The sequence below is a fragment of the Crassostrea angulata genome, chromosome 9 (genome assembly GCF_025612915.1).
Source record: "Crassostrea angulata isolate pt1a10 chromosome 9, ASM2561291v2, whole genome shotgun sequence".
Classification (NCBI taxonomy): Eukaryota; Metazoa; Mollusca; class Bivalvia; order Ostreida; family Ostreidae; genus Magallana; species Magallana angulata.
Window position 1 is genome coordinate 9,247,943 of NC_069119.1, and position 23,324 is coordinate 9,271,266.

Sequence of the window (23,324 nt, forward strand, 5' to 3'; positions counted from 1 at the left end):
TCAAATTCGCAATCAATTAAACGTTTAATGGAAAGGGAAATTGCCTTCAAAATTAAGAAACAATATTGACTATGATGTCAAATACTGCACGTGGGGAAGCAAAATGTCAACACAACTTAAAGAACCTTCGTTAAAAAACTTAACGACAGGAGATTACGGGAGATTAAAACCCCATCAACACCAGGTATGTTCTAACACACAACCCTGTGAGGAATAATGGCTGAATGAATTAAAATCACGGAATTTTTAACCGTCTAAACTCTGTTGGTTTTTATGCATGATCACGATTTTTTATTTACTATTAACTATCCTCAAGCCTACAATTTCAAACTCATTTCAGTGGAGGAGTAATTTTTTATGTATATGTAATACAATGTACAAATTGTAATTGTAAATCATTTTAAGACAAAAATTTGCCACACTAAACAGTCTCTAAAAAGAAATTTTGTTGTTCAAATTTGAATAAAATTTAGCAGTATGATTGTCATGACCCCGCAATTAAACTATATCCAAAAAAAAATGAAAATTTTACGTTTGTTTTATATTAATCAAGGTTTAAGTTTACTTGATGGATGTGAAAACTGATAAAAAGCTAAATGACATCATCATATTTGACCATTAACCTTTTGATATCACCTTGTAATTTAATATGTAAACGGTGTGACCGTTGGACTGAGCGCAGATTTTACAGAGTGCAGTTTGATTTTAAGAAAACAAAATTTATTTGAAGCACACACAATAGGATCCGCTTGGTTGCCTACTCAAATCATTAGCCAAATTTAACTAAACGTCGCGTGCTCAGTGTACATTATGACGTCATGTTTTAGACGTAAAACGTACAGGTTTTGTCGTCGGAAATAGCCGAAGAGGTTTACGTTATTCCGAACTTTATTTTGTTTCTTCTCTCATTGTTTATCAATTTAATTCGTATAAATGCCACGGTAATAAAATTGAATACTTTATTCAGAATCTAAAAGATCAGTTTCTTGATGTTCATGTTTTTATTTTCCATCTGATAATTTGATAAGACATACATAGAACTAGTCGTGTTTCTTGATAAAAGCACTATTGAAAATCATCTGGTGTACTCTTTTATTTCTTTTAATTCAAATAACCTTCTATTGAAACATTGGAAAATTTTAGTTTAGTTTAGCTGCAATAAACATCGATAAGTACCAGTCAATCAGTGATCGAATTAACTTTTTGAAAACAAAATGGCTGCCAATATGGCGGCGCCAAGGGCTGGAAGAAATTTTTTTTGGCCTTAGTACCCCTGATTCAACTTTCATTTTTCACTGAATTTCATATATAGACGTGTTACCATTAATCCTCGCTTTGCGAGGCGGGCTTTGCCCGCCTCTCGCTGCGCTCGGTTTTAAGCATAAAGTCTGAACACTGATGATGATTGTGTCCAAATTTAAGGTCTTTACTATGAACGGATCACAAAGTACAGAATTTTAATTGATTCATAAATCAAATGAACACCATTCACTCATACACATGTTCCATGTTCCAATATAGGTTTTGAAATTATTAAAATATGCTGTATCTCAATTTTTCTGCCTTGAGTAATTTATGGGTATGTTTTATATTATTCTCTTAAGGTAATTGAGTAAAATTAACAAATTGACTTTAATATGATATCAAGCCATTTTTTTTTTTTTTTTTAGAAAATATTTGAAATGATTAATTTAACGGCTGTTTCATACTATCTATTGTATAGAACTGTGATGAATTATAGAATAAGAATTTGTGTTTTTGGAGGTCAGATATTCTAATTATTAACTGTAGGTAAAAATAGTGCCACCAGATTAGGTCACAAAATTTTTATTTTTCAATATATACTGCTTATGCTCAGATTCTATGTAAAGTAACATATATAGAATTTGCATGGAGAGCAGCTTTTTTTAATCGTTTATGATTCAGAAAATTAAATGATCTGACAGCAAGTACATAGTTTTCATAATGATAACATTTCAGCCTCTGCAAGACCTTACAAAACCACACATTGATTCCTTCAATGCATTGATCCATGGTGGATTATCACGAGCAGTGCAGGTACAATATCTTAAAATACATTTTATGGAAGATTTTCAAACTTTTCAACTCTCAGGTTTTTACATTTGCACAAGTTATTTGAAACTCATTAGTCTGAGCTACTGTTAATTTCTGCAAACCTATTACATTGTACCTTTAACTTAAAAGTTAATGTCAAAATTCAGTGGATTATTGAGAGTCTTTTGTTTTATTTTTAGTTCATGCATATTAATAAACATAAAATAAATAATGAGTTTTATAGTTTCCATTGTTCCTGATGTAATTTTCAGACTATTCCGCCAGTTGATTTTGCCTTGCCAAATGGAGACAGGGTTGCATTTAAGATGCTGGTAAATACAGTTCTAATGCAGTAAGATTTAAAGAAAATGATTTTTTAAAAAGTTTTTTGTTTGTTTATTCCTGAACATGTAACAATATTATATATCTATATGGAAATATGAGGTAAAGAAATATTATGTATGTTTCATAGGATGCCACAATATCATATCCAACAGTGGATTTAGGGAACAAATATGCACAGACACTCAAAGTTTATCCGGCTGAGGTGAGTGTTTTTTTCTAAAAAATATTCTGCAGATCAAGTCACATTTTTTGACAGTTATATTATAAAGAATTAGAAACCATTAGATAGCTATTTTATGTTCAGAAAAAAAAACCAAAAGGGGAACTAAACAAAATTAATTACTAATTAATATTACCACTGTATACCTAAACAAAAAATAATTCATGGAAAATGATAAATTTCACATTTTAAATGAATAATTTTGCAATTTTTAAAGAGTAGTTTGAATCAGTGTTTCAGCTTAACCAAATACTGAGGTTATAATCTTATGCAGTGATAGTGATAGGTAAAATGAGTACTCTAATACATGTGTACCTGCAAAATACATGTACCTTAAAAGCATGCCATAGGATAATTGTAATAAACTTGAATAAAAAGGATTGACATGAACTTTTTAACAAGATTTGTATTGTTTCAAAGGTATGAGATTTTTACTGTTTTAACATTGTGGGTTCTGTTTTGTTTCAGTGTCGTGAGCGGGGGAGTTCGTACCTGGGCAGTCTGAGCATCAGTATGCTCTGGAAGGTTAATGGAAGGATACAGGGCACAGTCGAAAGGAAGATCGCCGACGTCCCCATCATGGTCAAGGTGAGGTTATGACATATGTTTAAATGTATATAGTACATAGACAGGTGCTGTACATCTACCTGGTACATTCATTGCTACTCTACATGCAGACTTGCTATAAATCTAAAGTATTTGGCGATACAATACTTTGCTTTCATTAATATGGTATCATATTGGATTGCTAAACATTTTTGAGTTTTACATAGTTTTATGGGCAATGGTCTTGCGTATTAAAATTTATGCCCAATTAATTAACTCTTTCCAATTCGTTTCATTGCCAATTTTAACAACAAAATCTATTAAATTAAATATTGAGGAGTGCATTGAAATTAAAGTTTTCCAATATCGCTAGATTTAAAGTAAAATATTCTGGCATTCTCTACATTGATTTTCTCATTTACACTAAGATATATGGTTATCCTGTTTTATAGTCCAGCGTCTGCAATCTAAACGGTCTTACTCCGAAAGAGTTAGTGCGTAGAGGTGAAGAGGCTGAGGTAAGGAAGATAATGCAAGTTCAACGAATCAATATTCAAATATTTTCTTAATATCTATCCATTATATTTACATGACTGTTTGAATTTTGTCTTTGAAGCTGATGAATTTATATTAAGTTGAATGATTTTTTTTTTTTTTTTGCAGGAAATGGGAGGGTACTTTATTTCTAATGGTAATGAGAAAGTGATCAGAATGCTGGTTATGCCGAGGAGGAACTTTGTAAGTAGTCAACGGCGACTGAATGTCTACCTATGCATGCCTGTTTTCAGATTGTTATTTATCAGCCAATCAATACAGGTTCTAGGCCCATAAAACTAACACAGGGCGAAAAACCATCTTTAAGCAAGTCCTTAAAGGTGGCTTAAAGGTGACTTAAAGGAGCTTAAAGGCTATACAACCTTTAAGCCGCCTTTAAGTCACCTTTAAGCAAGTGCTTATAGGTCCTTAATGTCCAAACTTCTTTAAGCCACCTTTAAGCCACCTTTAAGCATCTTTAAGTGGCATTTACGCTCTCTTTACACTGCCTTTACACTGTCTTTAAGTGGCCTTTAAGTCAATATTGATCAAGCTGAACAATAAAAACATATATTAAATGCAAAAGCTCTTTTATAGAGATGGGAGGGGGTCATCCGAGTGATAATATAATTTCCAAGGAAGGGGGGGGGGGGGGGGTGTTGCAGGCGGTTTTAATCGGCGATCCATTAAACGCAGATCGCTATCATCAGCACCGCTCCGATGGACACAGATTGCCGTTATAAAATTCTTTATAATTTTTTGGGGGTTTCAAAACTATTGTAGGGATGAGCGCAGTCTCTGTATCTTAATATGTGCATAAAACTAATTAAAGTATGTTTGTTTTCTATTATAAATTAGTCGGTGAAAAAATCTCTCTCTCTCTCTCTCTCTCTCTCAGTTCATCCGGTTATTAAACAAAATAAAGATAATGAAGCAAAAATGCATGATTTAATTTGTTAATCGGTTTAAGGTTTGTATTTTTTTTTTCAATTTTCATTATTTCTAACTCTAGATCTGCTAGATACATGTTAAAGATGAAAAGACTCTCAACTGCCTTTGTTATATCGGGCAGGATATTACTGCTTTGTTTGTCTAGACATAGTTTTGTTCGTTTGTGTATATCTAATTAGAGTCTATTGTTTGTCCAACTTAAGAAAACCCCTGGAACTAACACAGAATATACAAGATATACACAACAGTTGTGTCGTGTGCCCATGTGCATGTTTGTGTATATCTAATTAAAGTCTATTGTTTGTCCAACTTAAGAAAACCCCTGGAACTAACACAGAATATACAAGATATACACAACAGGTGTGTTGAGTGCCCAGGTGCACGTCAGGGTTTCTAAAGGCGTTGAATCTTAGTATGTACGAGTATACGATAAGTCTAGTGAATAAAAGTTAATTTACATTTGTAATTCATTCTCAAAGTATTATTTCCTAGCTCTGGGTTTCAAAGATGTTACGTCTACAAATTAACGATACATGTATGTAAGAGTAAAATCTTGAGGCTCATTAATTAATGTACCGGTGATCATAAATAGGGGTTGATTAGCCTATTAAAATATATGTATAAGGGTAAATATGTCAAATATACCCGGCCTGGCACATCATACAATTGTATGTACAAGTCATTTGCAATTGCCACATGCAGTAAATACGTCACCGGTAATTGGTAATTTTGTTTGTTATAGAATTGATAGTTTATAAATCATGTACATACAATTACATGTAAATATTTAAACATATTGGAACGGCGCCGCGATCATGAAAACCGGGAAATTGCGGGAAATTGAACAAATACCCGAATAGTATCAATGCATTTAATAAAAGAAATGATTTCATTTTCAATCTTACATTTTTATAGCTATAAATGAGATGAACGTATATCTACTCGGTTTAAATTTATTAACTACATGTAAGAAAGCCTACTATAGTGAACCTAACGGTTTCCATTTAGGTATAATATATTTTTATTCACTGAAGACCAAGTTCCGTATTTCATTCTAAATACATGCATGCATGTAATTTATAAATTAGATATAAGTGATTGTTACAAACTGAATGGTTTGTCAAAATCTTTTCAAGTAAACACATTCAATACAGTGATTCAATATCCACTGATATATAGGATATAAAAACGCTCTTATATATGTAAGTTGCCGTGGCGCAAGAGGATGTGTGGTGATGCTAGTAAACCTAGGGCACCGGGTTCAATTCTCGCCGTGGCCGTTTTTTTTTTGGTGTTTTTTTTTTCATTTTTCTTTCTAGAACAAAAACCGTTTTAATACCTTTTCTTTCATAAAGTTAATACATTTTTTTGGAAATTAAGCACAATATTGAATTAATTTTTTTTAATGGCTTAAAGGTGGCTTAAAGGTAGCTTAAAGGTGGCTTAAAGGTGGCTTAAAGAAGTTTGGACATTAAGGACCTATAAGTTGTCCTAAAAGGTGGCTTAAAGGTGGCTTAAAGATAGTCTTTAAGCTGCCTTTAAGCCATCTTTACGCTTTCTTTAAGCCACCTTTAAGCAATACATATAGCTTAAAGGTAGCTTAAAGGTGGCTTAAAGATCGTCTTTAAGCTACCTTTAAACACCTTTAAGCTATCTTTAAGGAGGACTTAAAGATGGTCATTCATCCTGTGTAAGTACACGTCTCTACATAAAGATTTCTTTTCACATTCCCTGGATAAAGGGTCATATATCAGGGTCACAACCAGTAACACAAAGTTGATTTTTTTCTTCAGTGTTTTTGCCCTATTAGTTGTGTATAAGCTTGTGTAATTCATGTATTTAAATTCCTCTATGTGGCTACTTTAAAAATTTAGATTTATAAAGATTTTCATGGAAACAATAGGATACTTTAAATTTATATATATGTGCAAAGATATTAATTTTTTGCCCTTACTTGTACATGTAAAATGAAACAGTCCTATAGCAATTGATATGATAGTGCTTTAGTAAATATAATTTCCCATCTACTGTGGAATCATCATTCTTCATGGGGAACCAATGTTCATGGCTTTCGTGGGTAACCCTTGCACCCAAGTTTACATCCCCTCGAACGTATATACAAGCATATGTTTAGTATTTATTTACCAAATAGAACTTGCTAATGACGAAATAACGTCCCCATGAACCAGGAAAATTTTGGCTACCCACGAACATTGACCCCCACAAAAAAAATCAGTCACACTAAATGTAATGCACTATACACCTGTCACCAGGTAACAACTAAAGAACTTTATAATCAAGTTATTCAATCATGTCCACAGCCCACCTGTATAAATCGTCCATCCTGGAAGAACCGCGGGAAACAGTACACAGAGTACGGTGTGTCTCTACGCAGCGTAGGAGAGGACAACATCGGAGTGGTAAGGACGGACAGAGTAGCCAATCCGAGTCTTTTATCTATGAATTGTAGCCAGTCTTGTATTTGTAAAATTGGATACATTCAGAGTGTTTTGTTAAGCAATTTAGAGGTTTGTATTTGTGAATTAAAGCCAATTACATTCTTTTATTTATAAATGGTAGCCAATCAGACGCATTTATTTTTGAGTTTTAGCTATTTGAACCCTATGACGTCATTTGTTTTGGTTTTTTAATAGAACAATGTCCTGCACTACTTGTCCAATGGATCTGCCTCCCTCTGCTTCAGCCATCAGAAGGAAATGTTCTTTGTACCTGTGGTCTTCATTCTAAAGGTAAAGAGTCACTCTGGCACACATGTAATAGTTCATGACATGATATTAAAATATATGGTGATGTCACATAAAATTCACAAAGAAAAAACCCCAAGAAACATGCTTCACTCTTCAGTTTTCTTTGCATCACAATATCTTTTTAATAAGGGAATATAATTATGAGAATGAGAGATGAATTTGACACATAAGTTGATTTTGTTTATCTGCTGATTAAGTTATATGTAAATGTTTGGTTCAAACTGAATTTCCCATTTATTGGTACATATCTCTCTGTTCATTTACTCACACCTTAGATGCAAGTTCATTACCTCCATCATCAGTAATTAGATAAATAACACTTGAAGTCACAGGAGATTATGGGATTGTTCATGATGTTAGAATGGTCAGTTGTTCTTTATCTGCACAATTATTTTAGCTAACTACCGTATAATTTTGTACAATGTATTTAAAAAAATTAATTCAAACTTGTAGGCTTTACACAATGTGACAGACAAGTTTATATATGATCAGCTGATCCAAGGCAAGGAAGACAACTCCTTTTACAAAGGGTAAATACTAAATATTAATCATATAATACATATGTATTGTTGGGCCTTAGCTCTTCCCCATCTTGTGTCAAGATTGCATTTTGAGATAAAAACCATGACCTGCATAAGAAACAATATGAATTTAGTCTTTTTTAATAATTATTAATTTTTTTAAATAGGTTTGTATTAAAAAATATGGTGTTAAACATAATAGGATTTTTGATTTTTTTTAACTGACTTTTTTTTTTTTTACATTAATAGGTGTGTCATAGCCATGTTACGTCATGCGCTATCAGAAAATCTTACCACCCAGAAAACGGTGCTGGCTTATATGGGGGAAATATTCCGTGTGAAACTTAATCTCCCACCCTGGTACACCGACCAAGATGTGGGGGAATACTTAATCAAGTAAGTAAGAAATAGAGGGGGAAAATGTTTCAATGTGAAACTTAATCTTCCGTCCTGGTACTCTGACCAAGAAGTGGGGGAATACTTAATCAAGAAGGTCACACCAGTGGGGGGTGGGAGGGAATGTTTGGGGGGAAATATTCCATGTGAAACTAAAATCTCCCACCCTGGTACATTTACAAAAATGTAGGAGGTGGGGAATACCTAATCAAGTAAGTCAGTAGTAGAAGAAAAAATGTTTTGGAGAATTATTAAGTTTGAACCTGATCTTCAAACCCTAGTCAAACAACCAAGAAGTGGGGTAATACCTTATCAAGAAAGACAGTAGTAGAAGAGGAAAATACTTAGGGGGGGGGGGGGGGGAAGGGGGGGGGGCATTCCACAGGTGAAACTCTATGAGAACAATATTTCTTCTTTTGACTGGTCTAACAGGTCTTTGTGTTGTGTAGATACTGTATATTGCCACTATGTAAAATAAATTCTTTTGACTGGTCTAAAAGGTGCTCTGTGTTGTATAGATACTGTATATTGCCATATGTAAAACAAGTTCTTTCGATTGGTCTGACAGGTGCTCTGTGTTGTAGGTACTGTATATGTGTACACCTGGACAACAATGTGGACAAGTTTCACCTCTTGGTGTAAGTAACCTGTATATTATCAATTCTTAATTAAAAGTGGAAAATTATCATGTGTAAAAATCGAAAAAGCATCTGACAGAGATTTAAAAATTCTCCATTTTATTCTTCTGACAGTTGTTAACTGTATAAAAATTGCAACAAAAATTCAGTGAACATTTGTTGCTGCAAACCATTTGAACACAAGTGAATCACAAAACAAAGTCATAGCCAAAAAAAAAATTGGGTTTGTAGTACTGAGTATTGACTGTATCTGTTCCAGCTATATGACGAGGAAGCTGTTTGCATTTGCCAAGGGTGAGTGTGCGGCTGAGAGCGCAGACAATCCAATGTTTCAGGAACTGCTGCTAGGGGGGCAACTGTATGGGATGATTCTTAAGGTGAGATATTGTCAGATACATCCTTTAGGTCTCTTGATAAATGTCTGCACTATTCTAGGGTTGTATGGGATTATTCTTAAGATAAGAAATTGTCAAATATCTTTTGGGTTGTAGAAATGGTAAGAAAATCAAATTATATTGTAGAGTATCCTTCAAGGTTTTATATTGTCTTTAAAATGATAATGATGATTGTATAAAAATCATTTATTAGAATATTTTGGTATTTTGTTAAAAGCATCACTGAATACCCTTGCTGTCTGGGACTTCATAATGCTCTTAGACTAAGTAATTTTAGAAGTACCAATATTGAAAGATAATTATGCTATTATCAGAAAAAGATGATTACTGTACACATGGAAATATTCACCCATGTTGTCAGCGTGTAAATTTAAGACTGGGAGAATTCCAATGTCTTGTGATATCTTTCTTTAAACACAACTGTGTCTGGGCGAATTCCAGTTGGGCGAAACTGTTCCTAAGAGGAGAAGGGCCGAAATGACATGGGGCAAAAATAACCCTATAGACAGTATACAATGATTTTGTTGTTGTTAATTTGCAGGAAAAACTCCACGACTGGATGATATCTGTGAAGAGTTCCATTGATAGGACTGCTAAAAATTACAAGGAGCAGGAATATGTCCTTACAGAGGGTGAATATTCGGTGTCATGTGTTGGGCATTTATTTCTGATTGTTAGTTAATATTCTACTGAAAGCTGTGGTTTAGAATCAAGATTTCATGAAACATGATCCTTGTTTTCAAACTGCCTAAAGCATAAGAGTACATGTAGCCTTTTGAAAAATTTAAAAGTAATGAATATTAATGAAACGAATTCGAAGGAATTTTAATGATGGATAGCATGTGTGATTTGGCTTATTGCTTGTAAGTATATATATGCGAGACGGTAGCTGTTGGGTTTTAGTGATAACTGATTAAGGTCAGTTCTTTTTAGATAAGTTGATACAAGTTGGAATCAGAATATGACAAGTTTCTGAGTTATAAACTTATATTAAATTGTTTTGATTACTGAGATTATAAGCTGAGGTTGTTTATTTTTCAGAAAAATTGAACGAAAAAAGTATGACTATGTTCCTATTAAATTAAATAAAAATTCTGCAAGTTTTCTCGTTATGTCATATAATGGAAATGGAATTCAGTTGTTTGAATATCAGTGAGAGTTGATCCAAAAGTTTTGTCACAGTGGTGATAAAACTATTGTGAAAAGCCTGAATCTAAAGGCTCAAAAATTCGTACTTTAAAACAGATCTGATCTAAAATTTTCATAGAAAATGGTTATCAATTTTTATATTGCATTTATATTGCATTGCCTATGAGAAGTGCAATATATTTTGTGATATTATTTTTGGATCAACCCTTCTATTTATTCTGTCTATATTCCAGCAACAATGAAAGATATAAGTATATCTTAGCTTCCTAGTTAAGGAAGCCCAGTTGTTTGATTGACAGTTAGTGTATTTTTGGGGTGCTTTTTACAGCAACAATGGGTGATATAAATACAATTATTTTGTTTTTTTAGTCAATGAAATTCTGTATTGTTTGATAAACAAAGATACTTTTGATATCATTTTTACAATCATTTGAGAATTAGGCTTTTACAATTAATATTTTGTCTTTATAGTTTTACATTCGAGACAGTGTTATATGCTGTCTTTAGAAAGACTGTTTGGGTCTGTATAAATTGATATAAGTTAAGATTTCTTGCGTTGTGATTAAAGTTGTTTGTTTTGCAGTAACAATGAACGATGCTCTAAGACACACGACCAACATCACTAAGTCCATGGAATACTTCATGGCCAGTGGCTCCATCCACTCGCGGAGTGGACTGGGTCTGATGCAGGTGAGCCAACTTGTACATCTATTAACAATATGTTGAACCATTTTTGCAAGCCAAGGGTGATTGATCCTCTTGACTTAGAGACCAAGAACAACATATACTAAGATAAAGGACCAAAAAAATTGATTTGATTGTAATTTATTATAAATCATTTGTGTGTGATTTAAATGCTTTTTAATTTTTTTTTATTAATGTGTTGTTTTTTATACATCAATATGCACTTTTTTTCAAGATTATTTATTGATTTTTCTGTTATTTTGAAATTCATGATCATTTTTTGATAGAAAAAAATATAACACACTGAAATTATATAATTTTTCCCCAAAAAAAGCTATATAAATCTTTAATTAAGAAGTAATGTAAACACAACAAATTAGTCTAGAGATTTACTAATTTTTTCAAAAATTGCAATGTACATAATAACTGTAATCATATGAAAGTATGGAAGACTTTTTCTTTATTGTTGGATATCCGATATCAGTGTTGATATCTTGAATGTTGGATTATCTAGGTCACCGGATTAACAGTGGTGGCGGATAAGCTGAACTTCTTCCGATACATCTCACATTTCCGCTGTGTACACAGAGGGTCGTTCTTCAGTGAGATGAGAACAACGGCAGTCAGAAAACTCCTTCCTGAAGCCTGGGGTAAGAAAAATGGAGACACACTTTGGTAAAATAAAAAAAAACCAACAACAGGTGTATCTCAGACCTTGAAGCTAAGACACAAGAGATATATGATTAAATGACATTCATTAAACCAATTGCTGTTATATTTCACCAAAGTCAGTTTAGCCTTGAAAAGAACAGTTATGGCGAAGGAGTTGATTATATTTTTATACAGGTTTCCTCTGTCCTGTCCACACCCCTGACGGTAGCCCCTGCGGACTACTGAATCACTTAACGGCCCTCGCAGGGGTAAGTCTCTATGTCAAGTTACTGCTTAAGATTTTTCACAATGTATTTTATCACTTTTCTTTAATTCTTTACTCTCACCTGTTGTAGGCTGTGACATCTCACCTGAGTAACAAACACCTTGCCAGCCTGTTGTTCTCCATGGGAACGACCCCGTGTGACGCCCCGGCCATGGCCCCCATGTCCAAGTGCTTCACTGTATTCCTAGATGGAAGGATTCTGGGATACCTTCACGAGGACATCGCTCAGAGTGTGGAAAAGAGGCTCAGGTTCATGAAAGTCAAAGGTCTCAGTAAGGTCAGTGGACTTTGACCTTTTGTTCCATCCAGATTCTGAGTTTAGAAATATGAAAATGGTTTTAGCTTATGATTTAGCATATTCACGAAAATTTTGTTTAAAGCCAGAGGCATGTTCAACAAAGCGCTATAAATGAAAATAAATTTTTGGCATTCATTGAAATGTTAGATCACTGTTGATGAAAAAAATACCGTATTTGACTAAAATTATGATAAAGATGTTGTTATATTGATTCTGTTTGTCTCTTTTAAGGTTCCCCCAATGTCAGAAATCTGTCTTGTACCTAAAACAAAGTTTGCCAGCCAGTACCCTGGTCTGTACATATTTACAAGCACTGCACGAATGATTCGTCCTGTGTGGAACCTTGCTACAGATTGTAAGGAGTGGATAGGGACATTTGAACAAGTGTACATGGACATCTGTATCACACCCGAAGAGGCCATCCAAGGGGTAAGAGATCAAAGAGATCAGGGCACAAGAGAGTGCTCAATAAATGAAATCAACTGTAATTTACATGAAATATGGCCATGATATCGTAATTATTTATCTTCATTGTGTTATTAATATGTATACTAGTATCTCATGGAACAGAATAGGAATCTCTATATGAACCCTTAACTTTTTGTGAGTTTTCATAAGATACATCATACAATTTTAGCTCATATGACAAACATAAATTACATAGATTTTATATGTACATATGCTTGTGAACAGGTTACAACACACCAGGAGCTTAGTGAGGTCTCCATGCTGTCCACTGTAGCTCAGTTCACACCTTTCTCTGACTTCAACCAGAGTCCTCGAAACATGTACCAATGTCAGGTAGGTCCTTCCAGACTCAGGAGTAAGGCATTTTTGTCCTCTGTCTGCAGGTCAAAGAGTCTTTGTTACAAATGTGTACCGGTACTTTTATTTAAAGACAAATAAAAATTGAACCATGTTTCTCTGTTTCATGTTGAATTCATTTACCTTTTGTTAAGATAACTCTGTTTTTGCTCCACATGACCAATTTTAGGAGATATGTTCTTCTTTTATGTTTTTACAACACATTGATATGAAATTTAATTCATAATATTGTAAAATTGTTGGTTATTTGTTTACATTGTACCCTTTTAAATTATCTGTAGCAGTCATTGTCAAAAAGAACTGACATACAATGTATGGTAGTGATCCCATTATAGACTCTTGCATATCTTCTTCTTACTTTGACAGATGGGTAAGCAGACTATGGGGTTCCCCGTACATGCCCTGGACCGGCGGGCGGACAACAAGCTGTACAAACTCCAGACCCCCCAGTCCCCCGTGGTCCGGCCGGTGATGTACGACCACTACGAGATGGATACCTACCCGCTGGGTACTAATGCCATCGTGGCTGTCATGTCATACACTGTGAGTACAACAGTATGATACTGGTCATGTAGTACATGTATTTGGTCGTATTGTAGAATGTATTTGTATACTGTGAATAAGCAAAATTTGAACATGCTTGTCATGCTTGTCAGAAGACACTTTTCTGCTCCTCAAGATGCAAAATTACTTTTTCTTGATTTGTAATGTATGTAGATTTAAAAATTTTAAGCCAAGACTCTGTATTTTAATTAGGCACTAGTGTTTGAATAAATTATGGTGCAAAAATCAGAGGAAGAGATTAATGCTTAATGAAGTATTAATTAACAATTGGCAGGTTCTCTTGTACCGGTACATATTGCCCCAAAAATTCATTTACAAAATGGTTTATTCTAGGGATATGATATGGAAGATGCCATGATTTTAAACAAGTCGTCCTTTGAACGAGGGTTTGCACATGCCAGCATTTATAAATCACAGGTATGTGAAGAAATCAATATATTTTAACCAGCTGTATGGTAATGGAATCTACATTCAATTTGTAATAATTTTTCAAATGTTCCATTACTATTGAGGATGTGAATTGTGTTAATGGTTTTAACTTTGATGGCATACATGTATTGTAAGTTAGAGCACTATTTACAGATTATTGACTTAAACAGTGACCACCATGGGCGCATTCTACAAATATTTGGCTGTCTCCCCGATAACTCTCATTTCTTGGGTGACCGTCTGACAAAGGAGGGGCTGCCCCACATAGGAACCTACTTACAGAGGGGAGACCCTTTCTACAGGTACTGCTACTGCTGCTAACCTTTTATTATTGTAATATCATTGCTAATACTGAAGTCTTGTTCAAACTAAAATTTTAAAATTTAAAGTAAAATGAATTCTTGAATGATTAATATATAACAGACTGATTTAGCAAGTATGCCATTTTAAAATTATATTGTCACAGAAATCTACATATATTTGTTGCTGAAATCTGCATTTTTTCATGATTTGTGCATACTGAATACATTTCTGATTTTGTACTGTGTTTATACATTAAGTACTTTCCATACTTTGATTTTTTTTAACTCGCATTCTCTGCATAAAAACAAGAGCTAAATATAAATTATAATGTTTTAAATATCACACTCACCCTTTACATTTTCTGTTGTTTAATTAAAAGCAAAATCTGATAGCATTGCATGTACAATTACATGTGTAACCATAACATTCGTCTCTGAATCTTTCAGTACAATCAATATACAAACTGGTAAGTCCCGTGAATATAGCTATACCTCTGATGAACCGGCTTACGTGCACCAGATTAAAGCCCTGGGGGACACAACAGGAATACAGGAGCTGTCTCGAGTCTGTATTGTCCTTAGGGTCAAGGTGAGGGTTGTGACCTTGACACATTGTGTGTATATCAACAAGGTCATTAGAGTTCTACTTCAATGCAGTTGTCAAGGCTCTCCAAATTATGTTTGATTTAAGGAATGGAATGATACACTTGACTGTAATAACTTTGTGTCCAATAGTACGTCTTTAGAGTTACAATTATAAGGTTTGGGCAGTTTTTAATTTAAAAGCCATGGTATCACTGTAAAATTTTGTATGAAATTTAAGTTTGGTATTAAAAAGTCTGATACTTTTTTATGTGTATAGTTTTTTGAAATTGTAAAAATAAAAGATCAATTGGGAATACACAGAAATTCAAAAGCTCAATTTCTACTCAGTTTTAATTTTCATCCAGTATTTAAATTTACTATTTATTTATTGATCACATTTTTATAGAGAAACCCCATCATTGGAGACAAGTTTTCTAGTCGTCATGGACAGAAAGGTGTTTGCAGGTAAGAATCAAACGAGGTTGATTGGCCATATATCTATTGTTAATTTGTTATGTTCATTGTCAAACAATACTGAAATGCAAAAATAAGCCGATTATTAATACTTTGTAACACAGAGTTTGAAATATTAACCAAGTTAAATTAACATTTACAATAGATTTAGATACAATGAGTGACAAGATAGTTGGGTTTCTGCCAAAGAATACAAACTAATGTATTGTGCTACATTGTAGTCTTCATGTTTCTTATTCTCTTGTTCTAGTATGATGTGGCCAGTAGAGAACATGCCCTTTACAGAGAGTGGAATGACTCCAGACATTTTGTTCAATCCTCATGGCTACCCATCCAGAATGACCATTGGTATGTCTGTCTTACTAGTACAATACCAAATGAATTATAACAGAAATGTTGTAATTAAAAAACTAAAAGATAAGCTTTGGTCAAATAACAATTGTTAAAATGTTCCACTGATTTATTTTTACCAATAACATTTTGTTTCAAGAAATATATAATTAACTGTTTTGAATGCCATAATCTAAATCCACCCCTTGACAATGAGGGAAATTGAATTAAAAACAAAACGGTGGTGTGAAAATTTCCCGCGTTTGCAGTATTCTGTGTACTGGTAATTTTAAAACTGTAACCAATTACTATTTATTAGTATTTATTTCTACTTAATCAATAGAATGAATCTGCAGAAATTAACCATAAATTTACATGTATTGTTGTTTCTAGGGATGATGATAGAGAGCATGGCGGGTAAGTCGGCCTCCCTCCATGGCGTGTGTCACGACGCCACGCCCTTCCAGTTTTCCGAGGAGGAACCGGCCATTGATCACTTTGGAAAACTCCTGGTCAAAGGTAACAGTCATATGTCTTGAAATTTGAATTTAAACATATTTTATTGAGTAATCAAATGGATTAGGCAACAGGCAAAGCCTATATAAACCCTCTCCAAAATACAAATCAAGAAATGGTGTTATAAAATAGTCATAGAATATAGTTGTGAAATTTAAGGTGATTTGCAACATTCGTTATTGTAAAGGTCAATTTTAACAGTCATTGCTGTAATTGTTGGGTTGTAGGGGTCATTTCTGATGGCCATCATTGTCATATATTCTGTTACAGCCTTGTGCATTTAAAGTACTTTGATGTTAGTGTGCATTGTTTATACAATAGTTCTTAAACTGAATTTTTTTTAAGTCTACATTTACAGCTGGATACAATTCTGACATGTTCTGTTTACAGCTGGATATAATTCTGACATGTTCTGTTTACAGCTGGATATAATTCTGACATGTTCTGTTTACAGCTGGATATAATTATTACGGCACAGAGAGGATGTTCAGTGGGGTAAACGGCCAGGAGTTGGAGGCAGACATCTTTATAGGGGTGGTCTACTATCAGAGACTCAGGCACATGGTGTCAGATAAATTTCAGGTACACAAATTGTCAGGACTTATTTTAGTGCTGATGTACGTAATTCTGTGAGAAAAAAGTTTGAGAAAATTTTAGATGAATTAAAAAAAATCATGTATAACCAGTTCATTTGATTTAGTCAAGTGAACAAATTAGGCTTGTGATACTCAAGAAACAGTTGCAAGTAATTTTAATCAACATCATGATCATAGAAGATTTTATCCTGAAGTTCAATTTGTACTGATAGGTGGGTTTAACAGCTGATCCTTGAGAATAATTGCAATTAATTAATAACCTAACTAATTTCTATCTACATCATTATTATTTTTCAGGTCAGAACAACTGGACCGGTTGACCCCCTTACTCATCAGCCGGTCAAAGGTCGCAAACGGGGTGGAGGGGTCAGATTTGGTGAAATGGAGCGTGATGCACTGATTGCTCATGGAACATCTTATCTCCTTAAAGATAGACTGTTGGATTGTTCCGATGTCAGCAAGGTAGGAAATTACACAAGAGACCTAAACCAATAAATGTAGTTCCTTAATGTTTACTGACTTTCTTTCAAGTCAGTGCAGTTTCTTGCTTTCTGCCATATTTTTCGATATCATTACTGTTAAAGTGACATATATAGACTGTAAACATAACTTTTAAACCTTGTAAAAAGAGAGATATCCATTACAAATGTATTTTGAAAGCATATTTATCGTTAATTTTGTTTAATTTAAATCAGGCAAAATTATTTACGGTAATCACAAAATGAACCCTTCACAGACCATCCTTGACATTCTGTGCAAAACTCCTCTTGTGATTTTGCTTTCTGGCTTTACAGATGGTATAAGTTTGTGTATGTGTAATGTAAAGAGTGAAGATCAGATCATATGGATGCATGTTTATTTTTAGGCCAGAGTTTGCACAAGTTGTGGAAGCATCTTATCCCCATATTTAGAAAAACTAAGGATGGGCTCGGTGACGGATGCGTCGGAGCGTAACCGCCGCTGGACCTGCAAGGCGTGTAAACAGAAGGACTCGGTTCAAACCATCACCCTACCATTCGTGTTCAGATACCTCGTGGCAGAACTCTCAGCCATGAATATCAAAGTGAAGCTTGACGTGGCCCCAATTAGTAGTCAGTGATGTGTGTGATGGGATGTTGTGTGTCGATTATAGAAACTGTTTGTGTGTGGAAGTATGTGAACAGTTATTGATATGAGAGAGAGAGAGAGAGAGAGATGTACAATTAAGTACAAACGTACCTATGAGGACTTTATTCTTGTTATGTTAATTTACCATGTTATGAATTTATGCAAATAAATTGAATAATGAATGAAGTGTTGTAAAATGATTTGTGTCTTCAAGTATTGGTATACAATTAGATCTACATTATATAACTGAAAACGAATGTAAATACTAAGTGTATACATCCCTGCTGAGAATATGTGTAGGCCTATATTGCCTTTCATGTGCAATAGTCTTAAATAAAATATTCTAAACAGTTGGTTTGGTAGCAACTTGGGAAAACTTGAAATTCCAATAGAAATATGATTACAGTATGTATGTATATTGTTTCCTCTCATGATTTAACTGTATATTTAAAGTACATTTTTTGCACACAACTGATTAAGCATCATCAAAAGCACCTCATGGAAACCAATACTGTGAGGTATGTAGTTAAAATACAAGACCAGTGTTTAATGGTAATATACCCCCGCTCCGAAGGAGAGGGGGTATATGTTTTACCCTTGTGTGTGTGTCTGTCTGTCTGTCTGTCTGTGTCTGTCTGTCCGTCCGTAACAAAAATAACTGTCACATTTATCTCAGCAACTATTTATCGCAGATGCTTGAAATTTTTACACAGTGTTTGTTAAGGCATGCCATATTGTGGGATATATTTTTGTACCAATCAGACGTCAACTTCTTGTTAAATGACAACTTTGCTTATTTTTTAACCAAAATTTTCAAACAAATTTTCGTCAAAGATTTCTCAGCAACTATTTATTGCAGATGCTTGAAATTCTTACACAGTATTTGTATGGACATGCTATATCGTGGAATGTATTTTTGTATCAATCGGACGTCAATTTCCTGTTTAATGAGTCATTTGTTTATTTTTAGCCAAAATTTTCAAACAAATTTTTGTCAAAGAATTCTCAGCAACTGTTTATCGCAGATGCTTGAAATTTTAACACACTATTTGTTTTTTTGGCATGCCATATTGTGGGATATATTTTTGTATCAATCGGACATCAACTTCCTGTTAAATAATGACTTTGATTATTTTTAGCCAAAATTTTCAAACAAATTTTCGTCAAAGATTTCTCAGCAACTGTTTATCGCAGATGCTTGAAATTTTTACACAGTGTTTGTTAAGGCATGCCATATCGTGGGATATATTTTTGTACCAATCGGACGTCAACTTCCTGTTAAATGACGACTTTGCTTATTTTAGCCAAAATTTTCAAACAGATTTTCCTCAAAGATTTCTCAGCAGCTATTTATCGCAGATGCTTGAAAGTTTAACACACATATTGTGGGATATATTTCTGTACCAATCGGATGCCAGCTTTCTGTTAAATGTCGACTTTGCTTACTTTGCACACCCATATTCACATCAGAGCGGGGGTATCACTAGTGAGCATTGGCTCACAGATATCTTGTTTTACCAGTACATGTTATCACCTTTGGTATCCCCTTCATCTGTTCAAAGGAGTGGGGGCACTGGTGCTTGTTTGATACAGGAGGTCTATTAACTATACACAATTACACTTGTGATTGGGGGAGGGGATTATTGGAATTTTTCAATATTCAAATACTGCAAACTGTTAGTCTTTTTGGCCAGTCCACATTAATGGTTGATTCTACTTGTAATGAAGAAAATTTTATGTTTGTATAATAGCTTCTCCAAATTAAGGGTCATTTGACCTGTCATAACCCTGACCTTTGTATTCTTGTTCATTGAAGGTCAAGGTTATAAAATTTACCTATTTCATAAATTTTATTAAAATATACATTTATTAACAAAAATCAATTGATTTTAAAAAGACTGCATGCAGAATCACACTTTTTGGGAAATTTTCAAAAATCTTCTTCTCACGAACCAGAAGACCAGGAAAGCTGAAACTTGTGTGGAAGCATCTTCAAGTAGTGTAGATTCAAAGTTATGAAAGTAATGACCTTTGGGGGTAGGGTTGGGCAACAATTGGGGGTCGACTTTTTACATAGGAAAAAGTAAATCTTTAAAAATCTTCTAAGAAAGCAATCAACCAGGAAAGCTGAAACTTGTGTGGAAGCATCCTCGGGTAGTGTAGATTTTAAGGTTGTGAAAACCATGACTCCCTGGGGTAGGGTGGGGTCACAAGGGGGGGGGGGGTCAGTTTTTTTTACATAAGAATATATAGAGCAAATCTTTAAAAAATCATGACCCTCGGGGTTCAGTGGGGCCACAATGGGAAGGGGGGGGGGGGGTATACTATTTACTTATGAATATATAGAGTTAAACTTAAAAAATCTTCTTCTCAAAACCACTAGGCCAGGAAAGCTGCAACGTGTTGGAAGCATGGTTATGTAGTGGGATTTCAATTTTATTGAAATCATGAATCCGAGGAGGGGGGGCGGGGGAGACAAATTTTTACATAGGAATATACAAAAAAATATCTTTTAAATTAAATCTTTTTTCTAAAAAAAAAAAACTGTCTACAAAAGCTGTAACTTTAGTGAAAGCAACTTCAGATAGTGCAGATTCAAATTTGTTCAAATCAAAAGCTTTAGGAGTAGTGTGGGGCCACATTGGGGATGCAATTGTACAAAGGAAAACATTTTAATCATTCACAAAAACTGAAATGTTATTATATATGCTTTTACTTATATGCAAGCATTTTTATAATTTGCTGATTCTTTAAAATTGTTTAAACTTTGGCCCCTGGAAAATTATTCCGAGTTTGATGTAGGTTTATACCCTGTATATAAACAATTGTTAAGGGTCTTTTTGAGAACTGCGATGCTGAATGTGATGTGACTATAAAATCATCCTGTTAGAAAAGGAACTTGATTATAAATATAAGAATATCCAGGGGGAAACATATTTTTTCGCATAGGATCTACGTGTATTATACCACATTGTTCAGATATTTTGTATTATGTCTCCATGAAGCTGATTTTATCATGCCTTTTGTTGTTCTGGTGAGCGATGTGGCCCATGGGCCTCTCGTCTTTACATGTGAAGGTACCGATAAATCAACAACAACAAAAACTTAAAGCCAAATAATTAGATAATATTTGTTATATCAAATTAGTACAATGTAATGGAATAAATACATAGACAGACAGAAATAAATTTGATAAAATTGATAGACATATGATTAAAAAAAATATATGGTTCTCCATCAATCAGGTCTTTCATTCATTTCCGTGAATTAGCAAGACCCTCGTTTTATCTACAGTACAGCTCGAAAATTGTCGACATGTGGATTTCATAAATGGCAAGCGATAAGACGAAATATTTGGGAGGAGAGTTGTCTGTAAAGAGACTGGCAAATATAGTCGGGGTGGAGGGAAAACAAAATGACGTCATTGTGTGTCCATCCGAAGTCACGAGACAGGAGAAACAACATGTGATATTTTTTGGAGGGGATATACAAGTTTGTATCACCCACAGTTCGAATTTCCTCGTATGATTATTGAATATATATATGAGACAAGCAGACTATTTTCAGACTGATTTGCCTTGAGTGCTAGATATGTAGGGACAACTGCACTTCACCGTACCGGTAAAGTGCATTCTACCCGATATGTAGGACAGTTGTAGGTTTCAACCAACCAAAAGTAGAACGCTATCTTTGATGAATCGTGCTAGATACGAAGACAGCAATCATTGCAAAAAATATTTTCATAAACCGCTTCTGTGGAATATAACCGTTAGTTAAATGTATTTTTCTCAAATGTCGGTACCTTTATACCGGAATGAATAAAAAAGAAATAATTTTATTTTTTAAATGTTTGAATATATATATATATATATATATATATATATATATATATATATATATATATATATGTGTGTGTGTGTACTTAGTTTATATTTACGCATTCATATTCCCGGAAAAATCATTGTTTTTGAAAGATCGAATAATTATAGGGTCCGTATCATGAATCGCTTTATATAAATGAATATACATGCATTCTTGGGAACGTTGCTACAACCCTTAACGAATGAATATGCCGTTTTTGAAAACGGCAATGGAAATAGCAATAGATTAGACACAAATGAATAAGCGTCTAGCGTTTTTCTCTGCTTTCGATGGCATCATAAATTACATGTAAGTTTATTTAAAATATTACTTCTTTTTCAGACTTACCCAGAGAACATGGAATCCAGCCTCAACAAAGATTATATTGAATACAACCTAGACAATACTGCGCGCATCCTCGCGCGCCGTTTCCCCGATAGTCTTATCTTTGTCATCAAACCTTCCAAAATGATTTTTTACTCCTTCAGTGTGTACAAAAATTTCTTAAACTTTTCTGATGACGGTATTCCATTTATTGGCCACGTGCCAGGAAATGAACACAGTGTGGACGGTTTGACGCATCTTGTGCGTCTCTACAATAACGCATATCGTCAAATGACGCCCGACAATTCCAAAGCACGTGATGGCAATGGTCCGACAATTACGTTAGCGGGATTCAGTAAAGGTTGTGTAGTTTTAAATCAAATGATGTTCGAAATGTTTTCTTCCTCGGAAATTAGCGATATTGATATTCAGGACTTTTTACGCAGACTAAACTCTGTTTATTGGTTAGATAGTGGTCACGTGGGTGATAGAAATGCATGGTTGACTGATGACACAGTTCTATCCGGAATGGTACAAAAAGGCCTTCAGATATACGCTCATGTGACCCCATATCAAGTGCGCGATTCTCTCAGGAAATGGATCGGAAAAGAAGAAAAAAAGTTTATCGAAAAATTGAAAAATTTAAACGGAAATGTTACGGAGGGCAGACATTTCTTTGATGAACCTGGAAGCATTGAAAGGCATTTTGAATTATTAAAAGTGTTTTGAATTTAAACTAACACTTGTTAATTTATTTATCTAATTATTTTCTCCTATTTTTAATTGCTTTGGGATTTGTCATTTTCCCCGATAGTTTAACTGTTACATCTGTAAACGTGAAAAATAAATTGTTTACTGTCAGATAAAAAGTAGATTACATGCATGCACATGTATTCGAATATTGGAAAGAAATGTTTATGGTACATATCAATATTGATCTTAAGAAATTTAAAGGTCAATGGGTGCATTTTTCT

At 34.0% G+C, this 23,324-nt stretch overlaps 2 protein-coding genes across 2 annotated transcripts; both read left to right on the top strand.

Annotated features, from left to right (window-relative positions):
* The first annotated feature begins 71 nt into the window (after window positions 1-71).
* On the top strand, window positions 72-18,351 carry LOC128164065 (DNA-directed RNA polymerase I subunit RPA2-like). The gene is made up of 30 exons (XM_052827789.1): window positions 72-184; window positions 1,981-2,058; window positions 2,328-2,387; window positions 2,528-2,602; window positions 3,089-3,208; window positions 3,619-3,684; window positions 3,830-3,904; window positions 6,973-7,071; window positions 7,306-7,401; window positions 7,873-7,949; window positions 8,190-8,336; window positions 8,921-8,974; window positions 9,234-9,351; window positions 9,911-10,001; window positions 11,102-11,208; window positions 11,717-11,852; window positions 12,049-12,122; window positions 12,210-12,416; window positions 12,669-12,866; window positions 13,131-13,238; window positions 13,629-13,805; window positions 14,160-14,243; window positions 14,409-14,557; window positions 15,005-15,146; window positions 15,549-15,607; window positions 15,867-15,964; window positions 16,340-16,465; window positions 16,917-17,044; window positions 17,356-17,520; window positions 17,924-18,351. Exons 1-30 carry the CDS (start codon window positions 104-106, stop codon window positions 18,155-18,157), a joined length of 3,429 nt encoding a protein of 1,142 aa, XP_052683749.1. The 5' UTR covers window positions 72-103; the 3' UTR covers window positions 18,158-18,351.
* A 3,121-nt stretch (window positions 18,352-21,472) lies between these two features.
* LOC128163520 (mitochondrial protein C2orf69 homolog) lies at window positions 21,473-23,086 on the top strand. The gene is made up of 2 exons (XM_052827135.1): window positions 21,473-21,657; window positions 22,369-23,086. The coding sequence occupies exons 1-2, from the start codon at window positions 21,496-21,498 to the stop codon at window positions 23,077-23,079; spliced, it is 873 nt and encodes a 290-aa protein (XP_052683095.1). The 5' UTR covers window positions 21,473-21,495; the 3' UTR covers window positions 23,080-23,086.
* Window positions 23,087-23,324: the final 238 nt, after the last annotated feature.